At 39.8% G+C, this 16094-nt stretch overlaps 1 protein-coding gene across 3 annotated transcripts in view; it reads right to left on the bottom strand.

Moving 5' to 3' along the window:
* Nucleotides 1-14567, bottom strand: part of TRPM6 (transient receptor potential cation channel subfamily M member 6) — a 105226-nt gene extending 90659 nt beyond the window's left edge. Inside the window, exons 1-3 of one of the 3 annotated variants that reach the window (XM_086479346.1) lie at nucleotides 14265-14567; nucleotides 13458-13466; nucleotides 9074-10365 (exon numbers count right to left, since the gene is read on the bottom strand). In XM_086479346.1, the coding sequence (XP_086335472.1) occupies nucleotides 10210-10365; nucleotides 13458-13466; nucleotides 14265-14567 (468 nt within the window). In that variant the 3' untranslated portion in view covers nucleotides 9074-10209. Of the gene's footprint in view, nucleotides 1-9073; nucleotides 10366-13457; nucleotides 13467-14264 lie in introns of those variants that run through there. The other 2 variants (XM_086479343.1, XM_086479342.1) reach the window with 2 other exon arrangements.
* Nucleotides 14568-16094: the final 1527 nt, after the last annotated feature.

Here is a 16094-nt window from a genome sequence, read left to right as displayed (position 1 = left end):
TCTCATGCTGCAAATTCTCACACCCAATTTCCCAGCACTTCACTGATATGAAAACATGTGTGGTATGTTTTATAACAGATATTTTAGTAGTTCAAAGTCCACATGGCTATCATGTACTCTTTATCCTGTTGTCTCCAGAAATCAGAACTGCTGAGATGTTTTCTCCTGCAGTCCTACTGCATAATATCAATCCTATTTCTACAGACTTACCTTAAGATCAGTGCTATCTTGCTTGTCCATCCTTTAGGCTTCTTTTTTCATAAGTTAAATATTTCCAGTGTCTAAGCTGTCACTTCAACAGCAGTGCAGCCAGCTCAATTCTTGGATGCTTGTTAGGAACAACACATCATGCCTCCTGCTTTTCATGTCCTAAGTAAGTAAAATGCAGACATGTCAAAGTATGACTGCATTAATTCATGCATAACCTTCCATTGTTTTCAAAGTCCAAAAATCTCCTACCCAAAAGCGATCTTAAAGGGGGGTAATACACTTTACACAAACTTTTACCAAAACAGGAACAGCTGTTTCTGTTGCTTCCATGGGGTGCCTGTAAAGGCATAAGCATCCAGATACTCACTCTGTTCACTATGTTCTGTTAGCTCATACCTCCTATCAAGTACATCGAAATTTTTTTTCCATCAACTTTGTTCAATCAGGCAGGATCTACTAAAGGTGTGTCCGGATTTTGGAATGAAAAAGCCAAAACTGATTTACATCTTATGCACTAATCTGCTTTATAGGGAACTCCCAGTTTCATTGTTTCATCATCAACAAACACGCTGAAGACACTGAGTTTCGTCAGACTATCTACAAACTTTTAACTTTGCCTTAACACCCTAGCAGATCTTCAAGAACTAATGAAGCAGCGAAGAGAGGAGCAAGGAATGAAACCGGTAAAGACTGCTTCTAGATTTCTCCTCCTGTCTCATATCATCATCAACAGATCAGCCTGCCACTAGGCTTATTTACTTTTATCTTCCAACATAAACATTTGTCTCACAAGTTAGTCCAACACTGAAGTCTGGAGCAGATACATTGGAGCACACACCAACAGACAGTGCCACTTGTAGCCACTGCTTTAGCGCGCTGTGGAAAGGCACCGCGGCAGAATATTTTTCTTTATAGTGCAAAACTTAAATCTTTACCATGCAGATTCGGGACTGAAACAGAAAACAATCTTCTGCCTTGGTCTTCCCCTTCAACTTAAGGGTGCAGAGGCAACCTCCTGGAGTGAGCTTAAGTCATGCTTTATTTCTTATTTCACAGTATGCCAATACACAATGATTTTTCCAGATCTGATGGTAGCAAATCTTCCCTCCTGCTGCCCACTGCACGCTGATATTAGGCACTGATCTGCCAACAAATGCTTTTCCACGGAGTGCATGACTTCCCTCATCACAAATAAACTGATTTTCTGATTAAAGTTAAGTATGACAGAACCCTGGCAGGCATATAAAAGTCCATTAGCTACTGGTTCACATGACAGACGCGCTTCAACAGAAGGCAAGAATGAGGACAGCCTTGAATGTTGAATTATACACAGCCAGGATGCTGCATTTTCTTTTGGTGTTTTTTTAACCAGATCATTCAGTGGTTGCAACAAGCAGTTACTAGTATCTGAACACGGCTCAAAATCCTTCGAGATAGTTCACACATTGCATCTGCATGAAGAATTATCCAAAATCAACAGGACTGCCTGCAGAACATACTCTAGCTTTTTAATGGCTTTTTAAAAGTTTTTATTAGAGTTTCTAAGTTGCCAGGAATGTAGTCAGGTAGCTTTTGTCAGCTTGATGGTCACAGTCACAATATCCAACCATCAATTCTCCCAAGATGCATTCTGTAAAACCTTTGATGTCAGCACAGACCCAAAGAACAAAATGTGACAGTACAATTTATTCCGTTACAATCATTAATACTTTCTGTTCTTCTAGTGCTAGTCCCATGAAAACCAGCATACTGCTTCCTAAGGCAGGACATCACAGTCCAGAATTGACAAATAACATTTCAGATGGTGTCATTGGTTTCTGTTACTCAATTTTCTTAATAAAGCTAGTAACACGAGCGAAGAAGGCCTAAGACAACTCAGTGTATTAGTGTGTTTGGCAGCTTTAAGATGTAGTAGTCTCCCTCTCTTGAGAATAAAGCCTTCACAGTGATGGACAAGCACAATGTACTTTTGTAGGGTAACAATCATGGAGACAAATGCGAGAAAGATGCAGGATTGAAGGATAACCATTTCAGTTGCTGTTCTTACCTCAGTATTAGATGACTCCTCAGATGGTATGGGTAGGTAAACAGTAACACCTTAACAATTTTCTAAGTTTCTGAGCTGCCTTTCTTAAGCATTAACACAATCTCTGCTTCTAAGAGTAAGAAATCTTAAGTGTTTTGTAGAATAGTCCCAGGGAACACTGCCTCTCTTCAGTTTGCTCTGTCATTCCTTGTACCTCTCAGACTGGTTAAGACTTTCAAACAGGTCATTTTTCAGAGTACTCCTCAAAGATATGAACCCTGACTTGTCAGGTGTCTGGCCTAGGTCAAGTGATAGGCATATGGATTCTTCAGTGAGACTTTCTCCAGATGTGACCCTAGAGCTTTCAAATCCTCATTTTAAAATGATTTTCAAAATCTGTTCTTTTCTTTCCCACCTGTGTTCATACCAGACACAATATATCTTCCTCACAGGAACCGTACAGAAAGTAGAATTGGGAGGATGGAGGTTTGTGTTACTGTTCACACTCAAAGACACGCGAAAGCAAATGCTTCAAGCTTTAGAGGAAAGGAGACAAACAAAAAACTTCCTGCTTGAGACTGAAACAAAAAAAAAGAACCTTATCCACATGACCTCTTTATTTTGAACTAACCTAGTACTATTTACCTAAAAATCCAGGGTTAAACGGCAATGAACGTACAGGGAGTACTGTGGTTCACAAAGGAAGAAGGAAGTCTGTCCTGTTGTAATCCATGACTGGAAGCAAGAGGAAAACCTGAAGTCACTTATTAGGGTGTTGACAGTCAAGTTACACACTCTCAGAGTGGACTACGTCTGTGCAGAAGACTTAAAGCAACGCCCAATTATCCAGTGTAAGAACATGGGCTTATTCATGGAGAATAGTGTTGTCCTAGGCCAGTCTTCCAAAGGCTGGGGACAGCTGAAAGAACCTCCATGTTCACACGACACTGTGCCTTTAAGATATAATTGCTGACTGCTCTGCAGGCAAGTCCGAAGCACTTGGCTGTTGGGTTTCACAGGCTGCCCCAGCAATTGCAGGGTTTGGGCAAGGGCTCCCCATCAAGCACAGCCTGATGGCAAGGCCACAGCACAAGAAACTAAGTGACTATATGGATTCAACCTATGACAGGGATCTGGTCTGCAGGCCATCCCTTTGACCACTCCCCAACAAAAGTCAGCAGGCAGAAGTCCCACATAAAAATACTGAGATGCTAGTGTCAGCTAAGCACGGCCCTGTTACTATTATTATTGCTTTCAGGCTGTGTTTTGAGGAGATACCACATACTACGTGATAGAAATACACCGTATCATGAACCTTCTTCAAACTGATTAACTTGGCCGTTTGGTGCTAGCTGCTTAAGTTTCACCTTTAGGTACCTAGATTTCTGGGAAGAAAGCAAAGTAAATGTAAGCTTACTTCTATTCAGCAAATTAAGTGGATTTTGGATTTCTTCTCTGTGCCAATCATCCCTTTCTAAAACAACATTCTTCTGCTATGACCCAGTGTCTTAGCCTTTATATAATTTTTATACCAATTTGTTTGCTAATTGCGACATTGTGTTTTCAAATGGCAGTTTTTAACATCACAGAAAACAGTACTGACAACTGAAATAATTCTCTTAAATACTTACCTCATATGAAACCACCTTATGTATTTTTTCCTTCCGAGGAAAAACTGACCAGCCTAGGAGAGGAAATGAGTTTCATTGCATCCTTGGCTCAAAGTGGTGTGACTGATTATCTTTTTAGAATACATTATGCAAACAGATAGACCTTCATCTTTTTAAGAAACACACTAAAAATACTGTTGTTTCCTTGACTACTTCAGACTTGAGATAAAAAAAACAAGGACCTGTTCTTGTAAACACTAACAGAGTTACTGCTCACTACTGTGAGCTGTCCTGAAAGCAAATCTTCTATAGCATGAGTACGCTGCATTTAGAGCACTATAAGTCAGAACACTACATCTCAAAAAAAACAAATTTCACTACTCTAACCTGTAGTAAAACAGTACCACTGAAATAGAGAGAACTTAAAAATCGTATCTTTAAAGGGCAAAGTGTTTGTAATTTTCCTTACTAAAAAAGAAAATCTAGTAATGCACTTTTATCACTCTTTTAAGTCCATGATAGACACTGGTAATCACCATACAATGTGCATACAATGTGGTCCAAGGAATTTCAGTGTTTTGATTGCTGAACTCATTATTGAAATGGTCTTTATAAATTCGCAATTCTGGCCTCACAATAATTCAAGACCACCCATCAAAGTAAAACAGAAATTCCAAAACAATTTTGAGATTGGAGTAGCTAGCACCAACAAATCCAGGATACTCACAGATCAGCTGCACAACATAAATGTGGGGAGAAAGGAATGCACTGAAATGCAGATACCAGAATCTGTCTCAAAAGAACAAGAAAGAAAGATAATGGGGAGCCTATTCTACCTTTTATGCTATTTTGCTGGCATAAAAACAAGTAGGCAAATAGGCCCTCTCAGTACCTACTTGTTTGACTCAAACGGGCTTCACTGAGCAAACGGTATCCTTGAAGCACTTTGGACATGTATGTGCATTGTTATCTATGGACCCTAAGAAATAAAACTATGTGTTGGACATCAAAACCATAATGTCTCCCTGAAGCCCTGACAGGTCATAGAAGTTAAGGCATTTTGATATTTATACTCCAGGTTTGATACTACCCTTCATGTCCAAACATTTTTTGCTTGTTAGCCATACCTTTCCCTCTCATGTCATACTGTATTTCACAATCAAACTTTAGAATTATTTTTACAGGTTCAATTTAAACAATGAAAAGCTGTCTTTGGTGTCTCTGTATTTGCACATGACACATCTGGAAATACAGAGGTTTGTATGAAGTAGATTTTCCTCTTTTCAATCACAGGTTTCTCCAATTCCTAAAAGGTAAAAGTAGAAAAACTATTACGGGATACACAGATGCAGTATTTTGTGATTATTTGATAAAAAACCATTGCGGTTTACAACTGACCATCGTGAAACCACAGGATTTTGGTAGCTTACTTTATGCCAAAGTAGTTATTACATAATAATTGCTTTTTATGCAATCAGAAGCAAAATTAATTTTTTTAAATGCTAGAAAGTAAAAGAAACTGAAAGCAAATTTCATACTTTACAAGTTGAAGCATCAAAAGGAAATATCCACTAAATAGCATCAGGCTTCAGACAGAGGACATCTGACACTTAGGGTAGATCAAATGGAATTAATTATTGTGTGTTCCAATTTAATAGAAGACCACTGTGCACTGCTCAAATGAAGGACATTACAAAATTCACCTGTGCAAGAGAACAGTGAATAGATGTGGCTCATTTCCATTAATAGCTCTGCATGAAAACACTTTCCTCTGGCTTATACTTCATTGAAGATAGTACAATACTATTTTTGTTTACTTTTCTCAGTCTCACACTTGGTAAGCCACTTATTTCGTCATACTCCAATCCAAACATGAACTCCGGCTATTCATATAAGAAAAGTGGAAAAAAAATTGTTTAGCCAGTCCATATCCTTTCTTTCAAAAATTCACTATTATAAAAGAAGACAAAACAAAACAAGGAAAGGTACCATCCACCACAACCACTCTTAAAAGTAAAATAAAATTACAAACAAAAAACTGACTGTGCCTCCATCCTCCTTTCACAATTTTTTCCCCTGGGAAAGGTATCAGTAATAAGAAAACTATTTTTTTCCTTCAGAAGTGCAAAAGTTATGATCTGTATGGCTTTGAGAGACGAAAGAACAATGATTTTTAAGTCCTTAGAAGTGACTACAAAGGCATGAATGCTGGGGGGTTTGCGCAAGAGCATTTAAAACATACTTATGAGTTCACTTACAAAATAAAACACCAATAATTAAAATTTACTGTTTGCTGCATCAACATCAAATTCTCTAATACAGTAAGTTTGGAACAGGAATTTTAAATAAGCAACCTTTTAATAAGTCTACTTGAAAAACCCTATTTGAAATTTCCTTACACATTTCAAATACAGCTCCCTACACACCAACAGTTAAACATTACTTTATGAGTTAAGTTTGTTATGAATTAGCACACTTACCTTTTTCTTCCTCGTATTTAACGAGCACATTTCAAGTAGCCTTCAGCCACCGACCAAGGTTTCCATCCAACACACTATCAGATAAAGCTTGCTTTCCAGTTCTTACTAATGGAAATAATGCTAAGAAATAGTGACAACAAACTCCCATGTGTTAACTTGATAGCCTTTTTTTTTGGGGGGAGGGGGGGGGGGGGAATGGGGGGGTGGAGAGAAACAAGAGATGAACTAAAAATTCTTTACAAAATATCTTTACTTCAATTATGCTGAAGACCTTGTGTCACCTTATAATCAGGAACTTGTGACTTGATCTGCTTTTATTTATGTATCACAGTAAGGAAATGATTAACATTCATGATGTCACTGCTCAAATTTTCAGTAGCAGTTCAGAATAAAAGCATACCCAAACCATTTTCCAGATTCATTGTAGTTTACTGTGTACGTGTATTGCCACCTAGAGTCAAGGTTATAACTGTAGGCAGGGAAATAATTAAGCCAGCCCAAGCATACTTGCTATTTTGAAGTGCTTCTTTGAACACAAGCTTTGCCATACCAAATGAGTCCGTGCAGTCTAACATCTCTTACTGCAGCTGTCATCAAGATGCTTTCACAAGAATACACACGAATTCTCCACAATGAATCTGCTGTAACCAGAACTAGCTGCCAAATGCTGGACAGTAATTATCTTTGGTGCCACCTGGCAACATACATTCACACTCTATTTTCTACACAAAGGATTTGTGGATTTTCTAACTACCCATATACACAAGCGTGTACTTTTTTTAATGTCCTTTAAATTCTTGGCCGTGCCAACAGAAAAAAACATCAAGCAGTAACTGCCAAAACAGTGAGAAACCTAATAAATCTCTGTTGATCACCATATTCAAATTATGGTAAATGCTGCGGTGCTGAAGACGGAGCCATGCTGAAACTACAACTTCAGGTCATTCCTCTGCTGACCAACTATGCCCGCACGCATTTCCTATCCTATGCTACTTCATCATCATCACCTGTCTTCCATTCCCCACTCTTTTTCTTTCTACGAGAGTCTACTTACCCAAGACATGGTCAACAATGCAGCCCATTTTTCATAGTAGTTCTTCACTTTCCTGATTTGCACTGAGAAGCTTTAAGCTTCTCCTGGAGGCTTATCTGTCTTGGGAACCATAAATATAGTGCAGGCCTTCAATAAACAGAAATCAGACCATATAAACAGGCCTTAAGTTTAGAATGAGACAGAACGCTTACAAAGGCAGACATGCTGGTAATACTACTTTGCTGTTTAAATCTGCTCTGAAAAATGTCTAACTCCAGCCTTTCACTTCTCATTAGTATGCCCATACCCTTACTGTGCTGCTTCCAGGTGCAACACCCTTATCAACCTGGGCAATATCCAGACGCTCTCAGTGGTCTGATCTCAGTGGTTACCCTGCACATTTTCTTACTCTCATGACAGTGGTTTTTCCTTTTAGAGAGGAAGAGTTCCCAATTACCTACAGAGAATAAAAGAAATTTTCTTCTGAAAGTTAAAGAACGTATCAAATTAAGATCATCAGTTGGTAGGCATTATGCTACTCCTGAGTTGTCTTAGAAATGTGTCGACATTTTGTTATTTCAATGTTTTCTTCTCACTTGATATGAATGCACATACAAATTAAAACATCTTACGTTTATGTACAGCCCTTGAACAAGAGCTGTCTTGAAAAAACATAGTCAGGAGTCGAGACCACTGTTTGGTAGCCCACAGTGACACATGGTATCTGGAGACACCAGACATCCAGCAATGACATGTCTTGATCACACCTTTCTACAGCTCTAATGCAAACTTTGTTATCACTCCCCCTTACCTTGCCCAGCCTATTGTATAACTCAAACTCTCAGACTCATTTCAGAGTTTTCCAAGGCTTTTAAATTTGCCTCTATTTGCAAACAGATGAATGGAAAAAATTAATCAGCCAGTGCTCTGAAAGTAGCTGTAACATTCCAGCCCATAACCTAGAGCCCACGGCTGGAACAAGCAAAGAGGACAGTGCTTGCCTACAGCATAATGGCAAATAATGTAAACATACAGCCTATAACACAGTGCAAGCTTGGTTTGCTTTAAAGGGCTTATTTATCTTGTTACGGAATAGCTCAAATATATATTTTAAAGACAGGAATAAAACCTCTTCTGTCTGGTGAATACAGTGGGAAGGAGAGACAGATTTTAATGCTAAAACACAGTCTATTGCTAGGACACCTACTGTGTATGAAGGTCCAAGCAGATTTTAAGTGACTAAAGTATGTCTAGAAAGATACTAGCTAATAATGCAAAATACTGGATCCTGAGAATATTGGATAGTGTGTAATATTATAAACCCCACAAACATAGGAACACGTATAGTACCTCGGGTAAAAACAAAACAAAACAAAACACCTCAAAAATTAATAAATAATGTGTGAGGAAAATATTGTTTAAATATGTATCTGAGAGCAGGTGGAAGCATATCCAAACAAGCACCATTAAATACTTGAGTCACTAAGCCACCTGTCTTCTGTGGGTACTAAGAGACCCTAACGATCTAAATGAATACGCAATGAACAAATACAGACACCTTACAGCACTAATCCTGAAGAAAAGTTTCCAAACATTTACTAGGAAGGCTGACAAGCTAGCTATTTTAAGCAAAAAGGCCTAATAAAATGACAAAGTTATAGAAGCAACAATCTTAAGAAATAAAGTCAGGAACTTCCCAGCATGAGTCTCAAAGTTTTCAAATACACACAGGCAAAACTTTATTGTCCTTTAGCAAATACATTATTTAAAAAAAAAAAAAATAAAAAAAAAATTCACAAGTTGCTTTCAATGTTTCCAGCAAAAATAGTGCTTGCTATCCTTAAAGACAAATCACATTTGCAAAGTCTGACAGTCTGCCCATATAACTTCAGCCTGTTATTGAAGACAAGTATTTCTAGTTGTACTTCAACTTGTAAATAAATTACAAAAGACAAAAATTAAGTTCATATTTCACAGCAAAACACACTAACTCAAAGAACTTCTCTAAACATTTTTTGCAAGATCCATAGTCTCTGCAAAAATGACACCTCAGTCAGTTATGTTTGAAAAAAATGTATGTTGCATTAACTTTTCTCAACACATCTGTCCACACTTGCCATTTCAATGCTACTGACTGGTTCAGACCTAATGTTACAAAGAATAAGAACAGCATTAACTTGAGAATGGACCAAAAACCTAAAAGCTGGCTGCCCATTGCTTTGGGTAATGTGAAAAGGAGAAGCTGAAAAAACTTTTTCACAAGGAGAATGTGAAATACTTTCAGAACAATGGCAGCTTTCAGAAGAAAAGATCCCCTTTCCCTTTTCCCTCCCTGCCACACTTGTTTTTGGTTTGCATAGAAAAGGGAATGTTTTGTCTGGTTTTGGCAGGCTCTTATTTTTTGGTTTAGCTATTAGACAGAAAAAAGGACATATTAAAAATCATGGAAGTTCGTGTGCTTTATGATAAAGTCACATGATAAATATTTTGCTTTCAGGTTCAGGACAGGCAAAATGATTCTCCATTTTCTTTCTATATGTAACACATCCACCTGTTTCTTTTCATTGCATCCTGAAGTCTGATTTTCTGTAGTCTTCTTTCAGCCTGCCTCCATGTTTTCAAGCATCCTTGCTAGACATCATAGCCTCCTCCACACTGTACACCTCCAGACAGCTTACTATTAAGTACCTAACGGTGATTATCCCATCTACTCAGACAACTCAGACTTCCTTTCGCAAACTGTTTCTCCAAAACAGCAGAAGCATGCTTATTTTTCTCCCAAGCAGGAAAACCTGAATCGAAATGGAAACAAGTTTCCTGTAAGCAGATGTACAACTGTGAAACAACTGATCAGGTCTCCATCTCAGTCTCCATGGTATCCGTCCTTAAAGGAGTTTTAGCTTCTGGTGGAGTCTCTCCATCTAGGTTCTGAATATCAGACAAATCAATAGCGGGCAATGGTGCTCTCCAATATAGGAATGAGTTGTACTGACAGAATTCTTCTTCCTTTGAAGAGACAAATAAACAAAAAGGCATCAAAATATTATGTGTGTCATAGCAGTATAAAGTAATAAAAAGAAACTTTCATAAAAGAAACTGAAACAAGGAAGAGTTACTCAGCTGCTCCATATTACCAATTCTTGTAATTTCATAGAGAAAAAATTTCTAAGGAGAACACCATAGAAAACCTCAAGCAAATCATAACTAACTTGTCTTTTCAAACACACTTGCAAAGAACTGCTGTACAATGTCTGGGAAACACTTGTACAACTCCACCAATTTCTTCAACTTGCAAACCTTACACAGAATGGTATTGTAAAACTTGTGCAATTATTGCACTTTACATACAAAAACCATTCACTGCTTTTTCTCACAACGGTATACAAGTTTCACGCACATTTAGAAGGTGGTATTCAGAAGAACGTATTTAGCTCTTTTATGATACTTGCAGGAAAAGTAAAGCACTGGATAGTGTTTCTACCACACTCCATTTCTTCTTTTCTGTACCTGCATTTTGTAGTCAAGTATACATGAGAAAAATTAAAATCTCTTCCAATAGCAGGGAGAGGAAAGTTTAAGAACCTGTAAGCAGTACCAGAAAAACCTTGGAGGAACATGTACTTATCTACTTCTCTAGTATGGAACCACAATTTATTTATTTTTTTAATCTCTGCTAGAAAACACACTTTGTTTATAACCACATCATGGTTATAAACAGTGGCTGATCTGTCTATGTTTCTATGGACATAATACACTCAAGAAGAGGAATTCTCAAGTCATTCCTTTGGTCCTTAGCACTCTTGTACTTTCTTCTGGTATGTAAAAACATTGAATGCTGCCACAAACATGAAATAATGCATTTGCATATATTTGTTTGTATTTTTCCTAACACACAATCAGAATTTTTAAATATTTAATGTCTCAGCTGTTACAGGTGCTGAACAGAAGTATTTTTAACAAATAAACTGGTGTAACTGTTTTGGTATGGCTCTTGAAAAATTTCATGCCTTGTCTGCTGGCTCTGCAAGAGAATAAAAAAAATGTAATATTCAAAAAAATCGCAGAAAGTTACTAAACCCTCTCAAGACACTGGAAAAATGATGCCTCCCCCTCACTCCCCAAAAGTACATAAATTCACCATACTTTCCATTTAAAGAATATTTTTTTCTATTTGTTACCACACAAACCTCTTGGGAACTACAATCTGTTGTACTAGCTAACCTGTTTTTACTACTAAAACCCTGCATTATTCAAGACCTGTAATAATTAGGAGAGGCGTGAAAGGTGTAGACATTTCGTACCAGCAAGATGGCTGCATGCCTGTAGAGTACTACTAACATGAATTTGCTCACTAAGAAAAGACTGTCTTCAGGGAAAATTAAAGAACCAAAGTACCAAAGTTCCCATTAATGAGAATCAAGACCAAACCCAACCAGATTATATAGTGCCACAGGACTAGAAAGATTGACTCTATGGAGATTGTAAGAAAGCCGAACTGTAGGCACACATTGCATAAATATTCTCATAAGCAGAAATTTTTGTACTGCGCAGCATTACAACAAAGTGAAAAAGAGAAAGGGAAGACTTTCCAGTTCGTATTCCAATCTAGGCAGTGTCACTCACACAGAACTGTACAAGGCAGGTGGCTTAACACGTTATTTGAAAAAAATCTCCAGCACAAAAAATCCCTCAGCTACCCTTACAAATTCTCCCCATAGTTAATCTGAACTGCCCTTGTATTTACTGTATAGTAAGCAGTAACTTACAGTTACTGCACATGCTGTAGGAGCTAAGTACTTAAAAGTCAGAACAGCTCTGTGCTAGGTGCTTTGTACACAGAGAGTAAGTGACAGCATTCTTGTTTCAAGAAGATCATAATCTAAAAGTTCATAACCACAAAAATACTCTTAATTTTAGACTCAGGCTACATGTAGGATTAATCTCAAGAGCATTCAAGTCTTCAGAGCAGCAAATTTCAGGTTATTGGTATTTCCCAGAAAGATTTCGTGCGAAAATAACAAACCCAAGGAGCACAAAAGAGAGGCACAAATACTAAACATTCATACATAAAACGCAAAATAAATATCAAATTTCACATTCACCTAAACGTCTTCCAATAGAGGGTTTCAGAAGAAATTGTAGCAAGGTAAGTAACATGCAGCAATCTCAGAGCTACAACAGCTCTATTTCTATGGATGAAGTTTAATTTTTAAGGAGTTAATTCTCCAACTAGGTGCAAAGGTGTGCTTGCAAATAAAACTCAAATAACTTTTCTTCTCTGGCCAACCGTAATATAACCGGAATTGCTTGTAACTTTAACAAAACTGTGAAATTAACAGTGTCCTGATCATGCTTATTACTGTAATGAACTACACATGCCACAAACAGCAAAGAATAATCCTAACCTATGGCTTTATTTTCAAAAAGGTGTAAAAATCATCAGCAGAAATATCTTTGTGAAAGGCTTAAAACATACCAGTAGGACACACCGAAGACTGAAGAAACACCTCTTGCCGGACGTTAACCAAGCTTTATTTTAAAGCGAAAGTATTTTTTATACGGTACCGTACTTAAGGAAACAACCTTTTAAAATACAGTCCTACAAAAATATTTGATATAGAGAAATACTCTTTACTGTGTGGCAATCCAAGCAGCTTATTGCCTTCCTACCACTGCTAAAACTTAGAAAATTATGCTCGATAACCCTAGGCATAAGTAAAGAATTCAGCATCACACTTGTGATGCAGTAAACTCTTCTGTAGAGGTTTGCTCAATTTATTTAATTTGTTTCCCTTCAGAAGATGATTGCTGTCTCTTTAAAAATGAAAGATATACTTGTGCTTAAAAGGCACAGCCTAAAAAGGATGTGTAATTTTCACATAGAATTTTTTCCTCACTTCCTTTCTGCCTTAATTCTACCATTGATCACATAAACCCAAACAAAAAACAACCAACCAACCAAGAAAATGCCAAAAGGCAGATCCTGAGAAAAAAAAGCCGTATTTTTCTTTACGGATCATAGATGGGTGTTAATACTGTCAAAGGCCCCAACTTCCCCAAACCAGAGTCTAAAACTGGAGTTCAAAGTCCCATCTGACCTGATTAGACTTTCTGCCACTTCCATACCACTGGATCAAATCTTTGGTCTTACTTAAAAGGTCCAGGTGGGAGGAAAAAAGAGTTTACGTGTCTCAAACTTCTAGACCGACGTGAAATTTGGCCTAGCATTTTATTTTTGCAAAACTAAAACTTTCTTAGTACTGTATTTTGTTGTCTGGCCTACTGCGTAAAATGTGGTCAAGGCCAGGGAGAAGAACGTACATTGTTCCATGTTAACCAGAAACTTCAGTCACCTGCGGATTTCGGTATATCCTGATGATTAAACAACTGACCCCCTTCCCCTGACCCCTGCCTTCACTAGCCATTTTGGTTAAATATAGCTCAGGTGTCGCTACTAAACGGCCATCCAAAACTATGAGTTAGGAGAGCTGTCAGGTATTGTAGTAAGCCTGACCCGCAACCTCAAACAGAGACTCTATCGACATAAACCCTTCAAGCTTCCACTGTACTTTTAGCATCGGGAGAAAAAAAAAAAAGAAAAAAAAAAAAGCTTTAAGAGGCAAGTCCACGACCGACTGACACCGGGAGGCACCGAAGGGGCTGCGGGGCAGCCAGCGTTGTGCTATGCGCGGCGGAGGCCCGGGGACTCCGCCCGCCCGCTCTGCTGACCCGCCGGTGACACCCGCGCAGCAGCGCGGCGGGCTGCGGTCGCGGCCCCACGGTTACGCCTCAGCTGCCACCAACACCGCCTACGATTTTCTCTCCCCGGAGGCGAGCAGCCAGGCCCCGCCCACGGCGGCATCCTCCCTAGGAGGCCTCCCGCAGCCCCAGCCCCGCTCCGTTACCTCCGCGACAGCGGCCCGCTCTTTGCCACGGCCAACGGCGCGTTCCTCCGCTGTCCGCTCCTCCTGGGGCGCCTCGGGCCCCCCGCGCCGCCGCCGCCTGCCGCCCGCGTCCTCCTGTTCCCCCGGCCGCTTGCCTGGCGGCGCCTCAGCCTCTTCCAGCTTTCGCTTCGGGGCGGTGCGGCCGGCTCCCGCCGCTTCGCCCCGGGGGCGCCGCTCGGGCGCGGCGGCGCGGGGCGGCGGCTCGCGCAGGAGCCTTTTGATGGGCACGTGACAAACTAACGGCTCCGCGCGCCGCTTGGCCATGGGGCGGGGGGAGGCGCGGGGGGGGAGGGCTGCCGCCAGCGGCTCCGCGGTGCACGCGTCCCCCCGGAATACACTCCCGGCCGCTGCGCCGGCACGGGCGCATGCGCGCCCCGTCTGCCACCGCCCGCCCAACGGCCGCTAAGGGGGCGGGAGCGCTGCGCGGCCCGCGCCCGCCGGTGAGCGCGTGCGCGCTGGAGAGGGCCGCCGCTGCGGCGGCCGGAGCGCGGTGGGCCCGCCGAAGGGAAAAACGGCCAAACCCGACATCTTACCTGACAGCAACGGGTGAAATAAAGCTGCGAGAGACGTCATACGGCAAACTTTAATATCCAAGAACAATCGAGCCCGTTACACACACTGAAAACGGCGGGAAAGTCAGGCAGAGACGTAGAACTTCCCCTTCTTACCTCCATAACTGATTTAGGGTGTACTACATGTAAGTAAAATTACAGGACACTTTACATTTGTCAAACTTACTCCATATAATGAAGTATTACACTGACGATTATGTAGCGGTTTATTTTACACTCGCCACCATGTACAGTTGAACTAAATTGAATGGTCTCGGCTGCAATTGATAAACACCTTAAGCATCTCCCCCCCACACACACAACTGAATAGAAGAATGATCACATTCAATAACACAGTTATCCCTGCGCATGAAAACACAACCAATGAATTTTAAGAACTCCTAACGAGGACTGCAGGTAGAATACTACACACTCATACAGCTATTCACAAGATTATTCTGCTTCCAATTCTTTAAAGCAACTGTTATAATTTAAAAAAAGAACCTTTTAGAGAACTGGCATTTTCTAGATTAGAGTAGAAGAACATCATTACATACCTGACCTAAGTAAATAAAAACATACTTTTCAAAAACACAAAAAATGGCACTTGTGACAACTTTGAGTGGCAAAGAACAAAACCACGGGAACAAAGGATATTAATATTCAACCAGAAAGCAAGAGTTCAGTTACACATTTCAAGTATAACTACAGACAGTGTGGGAGGCAGAAATAGGGCAATATTACAGATACACTGCTCAACAGCACCATCAACATTCATCTAACCCTGTCTTATTTCAGGGAGCTTGAAAATGAAGTATAATACTAATCATGTCTACCTAAGGGGAAAAAAAAATCAGAACGAAAGCAAAGAATCACTAAGTCTCTCAAAAAACGTAAATAGTACAGTAAGGAAACTGAACAACTTTATGTGTGCAGGGGCTTTTCTTTTTAATCTGCTTGATGCAGTTGCACTGTTTCAGCTTTAAACACATTTTTCTTGGAGCGGGATAGACCTTTTGACAGTTCATTTATGGAGCTAAATCTTGGTGGTGCACTTTTAGGAGGAAGAGAGAGTTCAAATAAGACTAGATCAAGCAAAGCTCTAATTGCAAACTTCTGTAGACCAGAAGCTTTTACTCTGTAAGGACTCTGAGCAGAAATGGGCACAGTACTGAAACATACCCAGGCACACACTCTCCTACACAGTGCTGAAACTATAAAAAACACATTTGTGTTTTCC

The sequence above is a fragment of the Leptosomus discolor genome, chromosome Z, assembly GCF_034619465.1.
Source record: "Leptosomus discolor isolate bLepDis1 chromosome Z, bLepDis1.hap2, whole genome shotgun sequence".
In the NCBI taxonomy this organism is placed as follows: domain Eukaryota; kingdom Metazoa; phylum Chordata; class Aves; order Leptosomiformes; family Leptosomidae; genus Leptosomus; species Leptosomus discolor.
The sequence above is the reverse complement of the archived record's forward strand: the minus strand, read 5'-3'. Positions and strand labels throughout refer to the sequence as shown.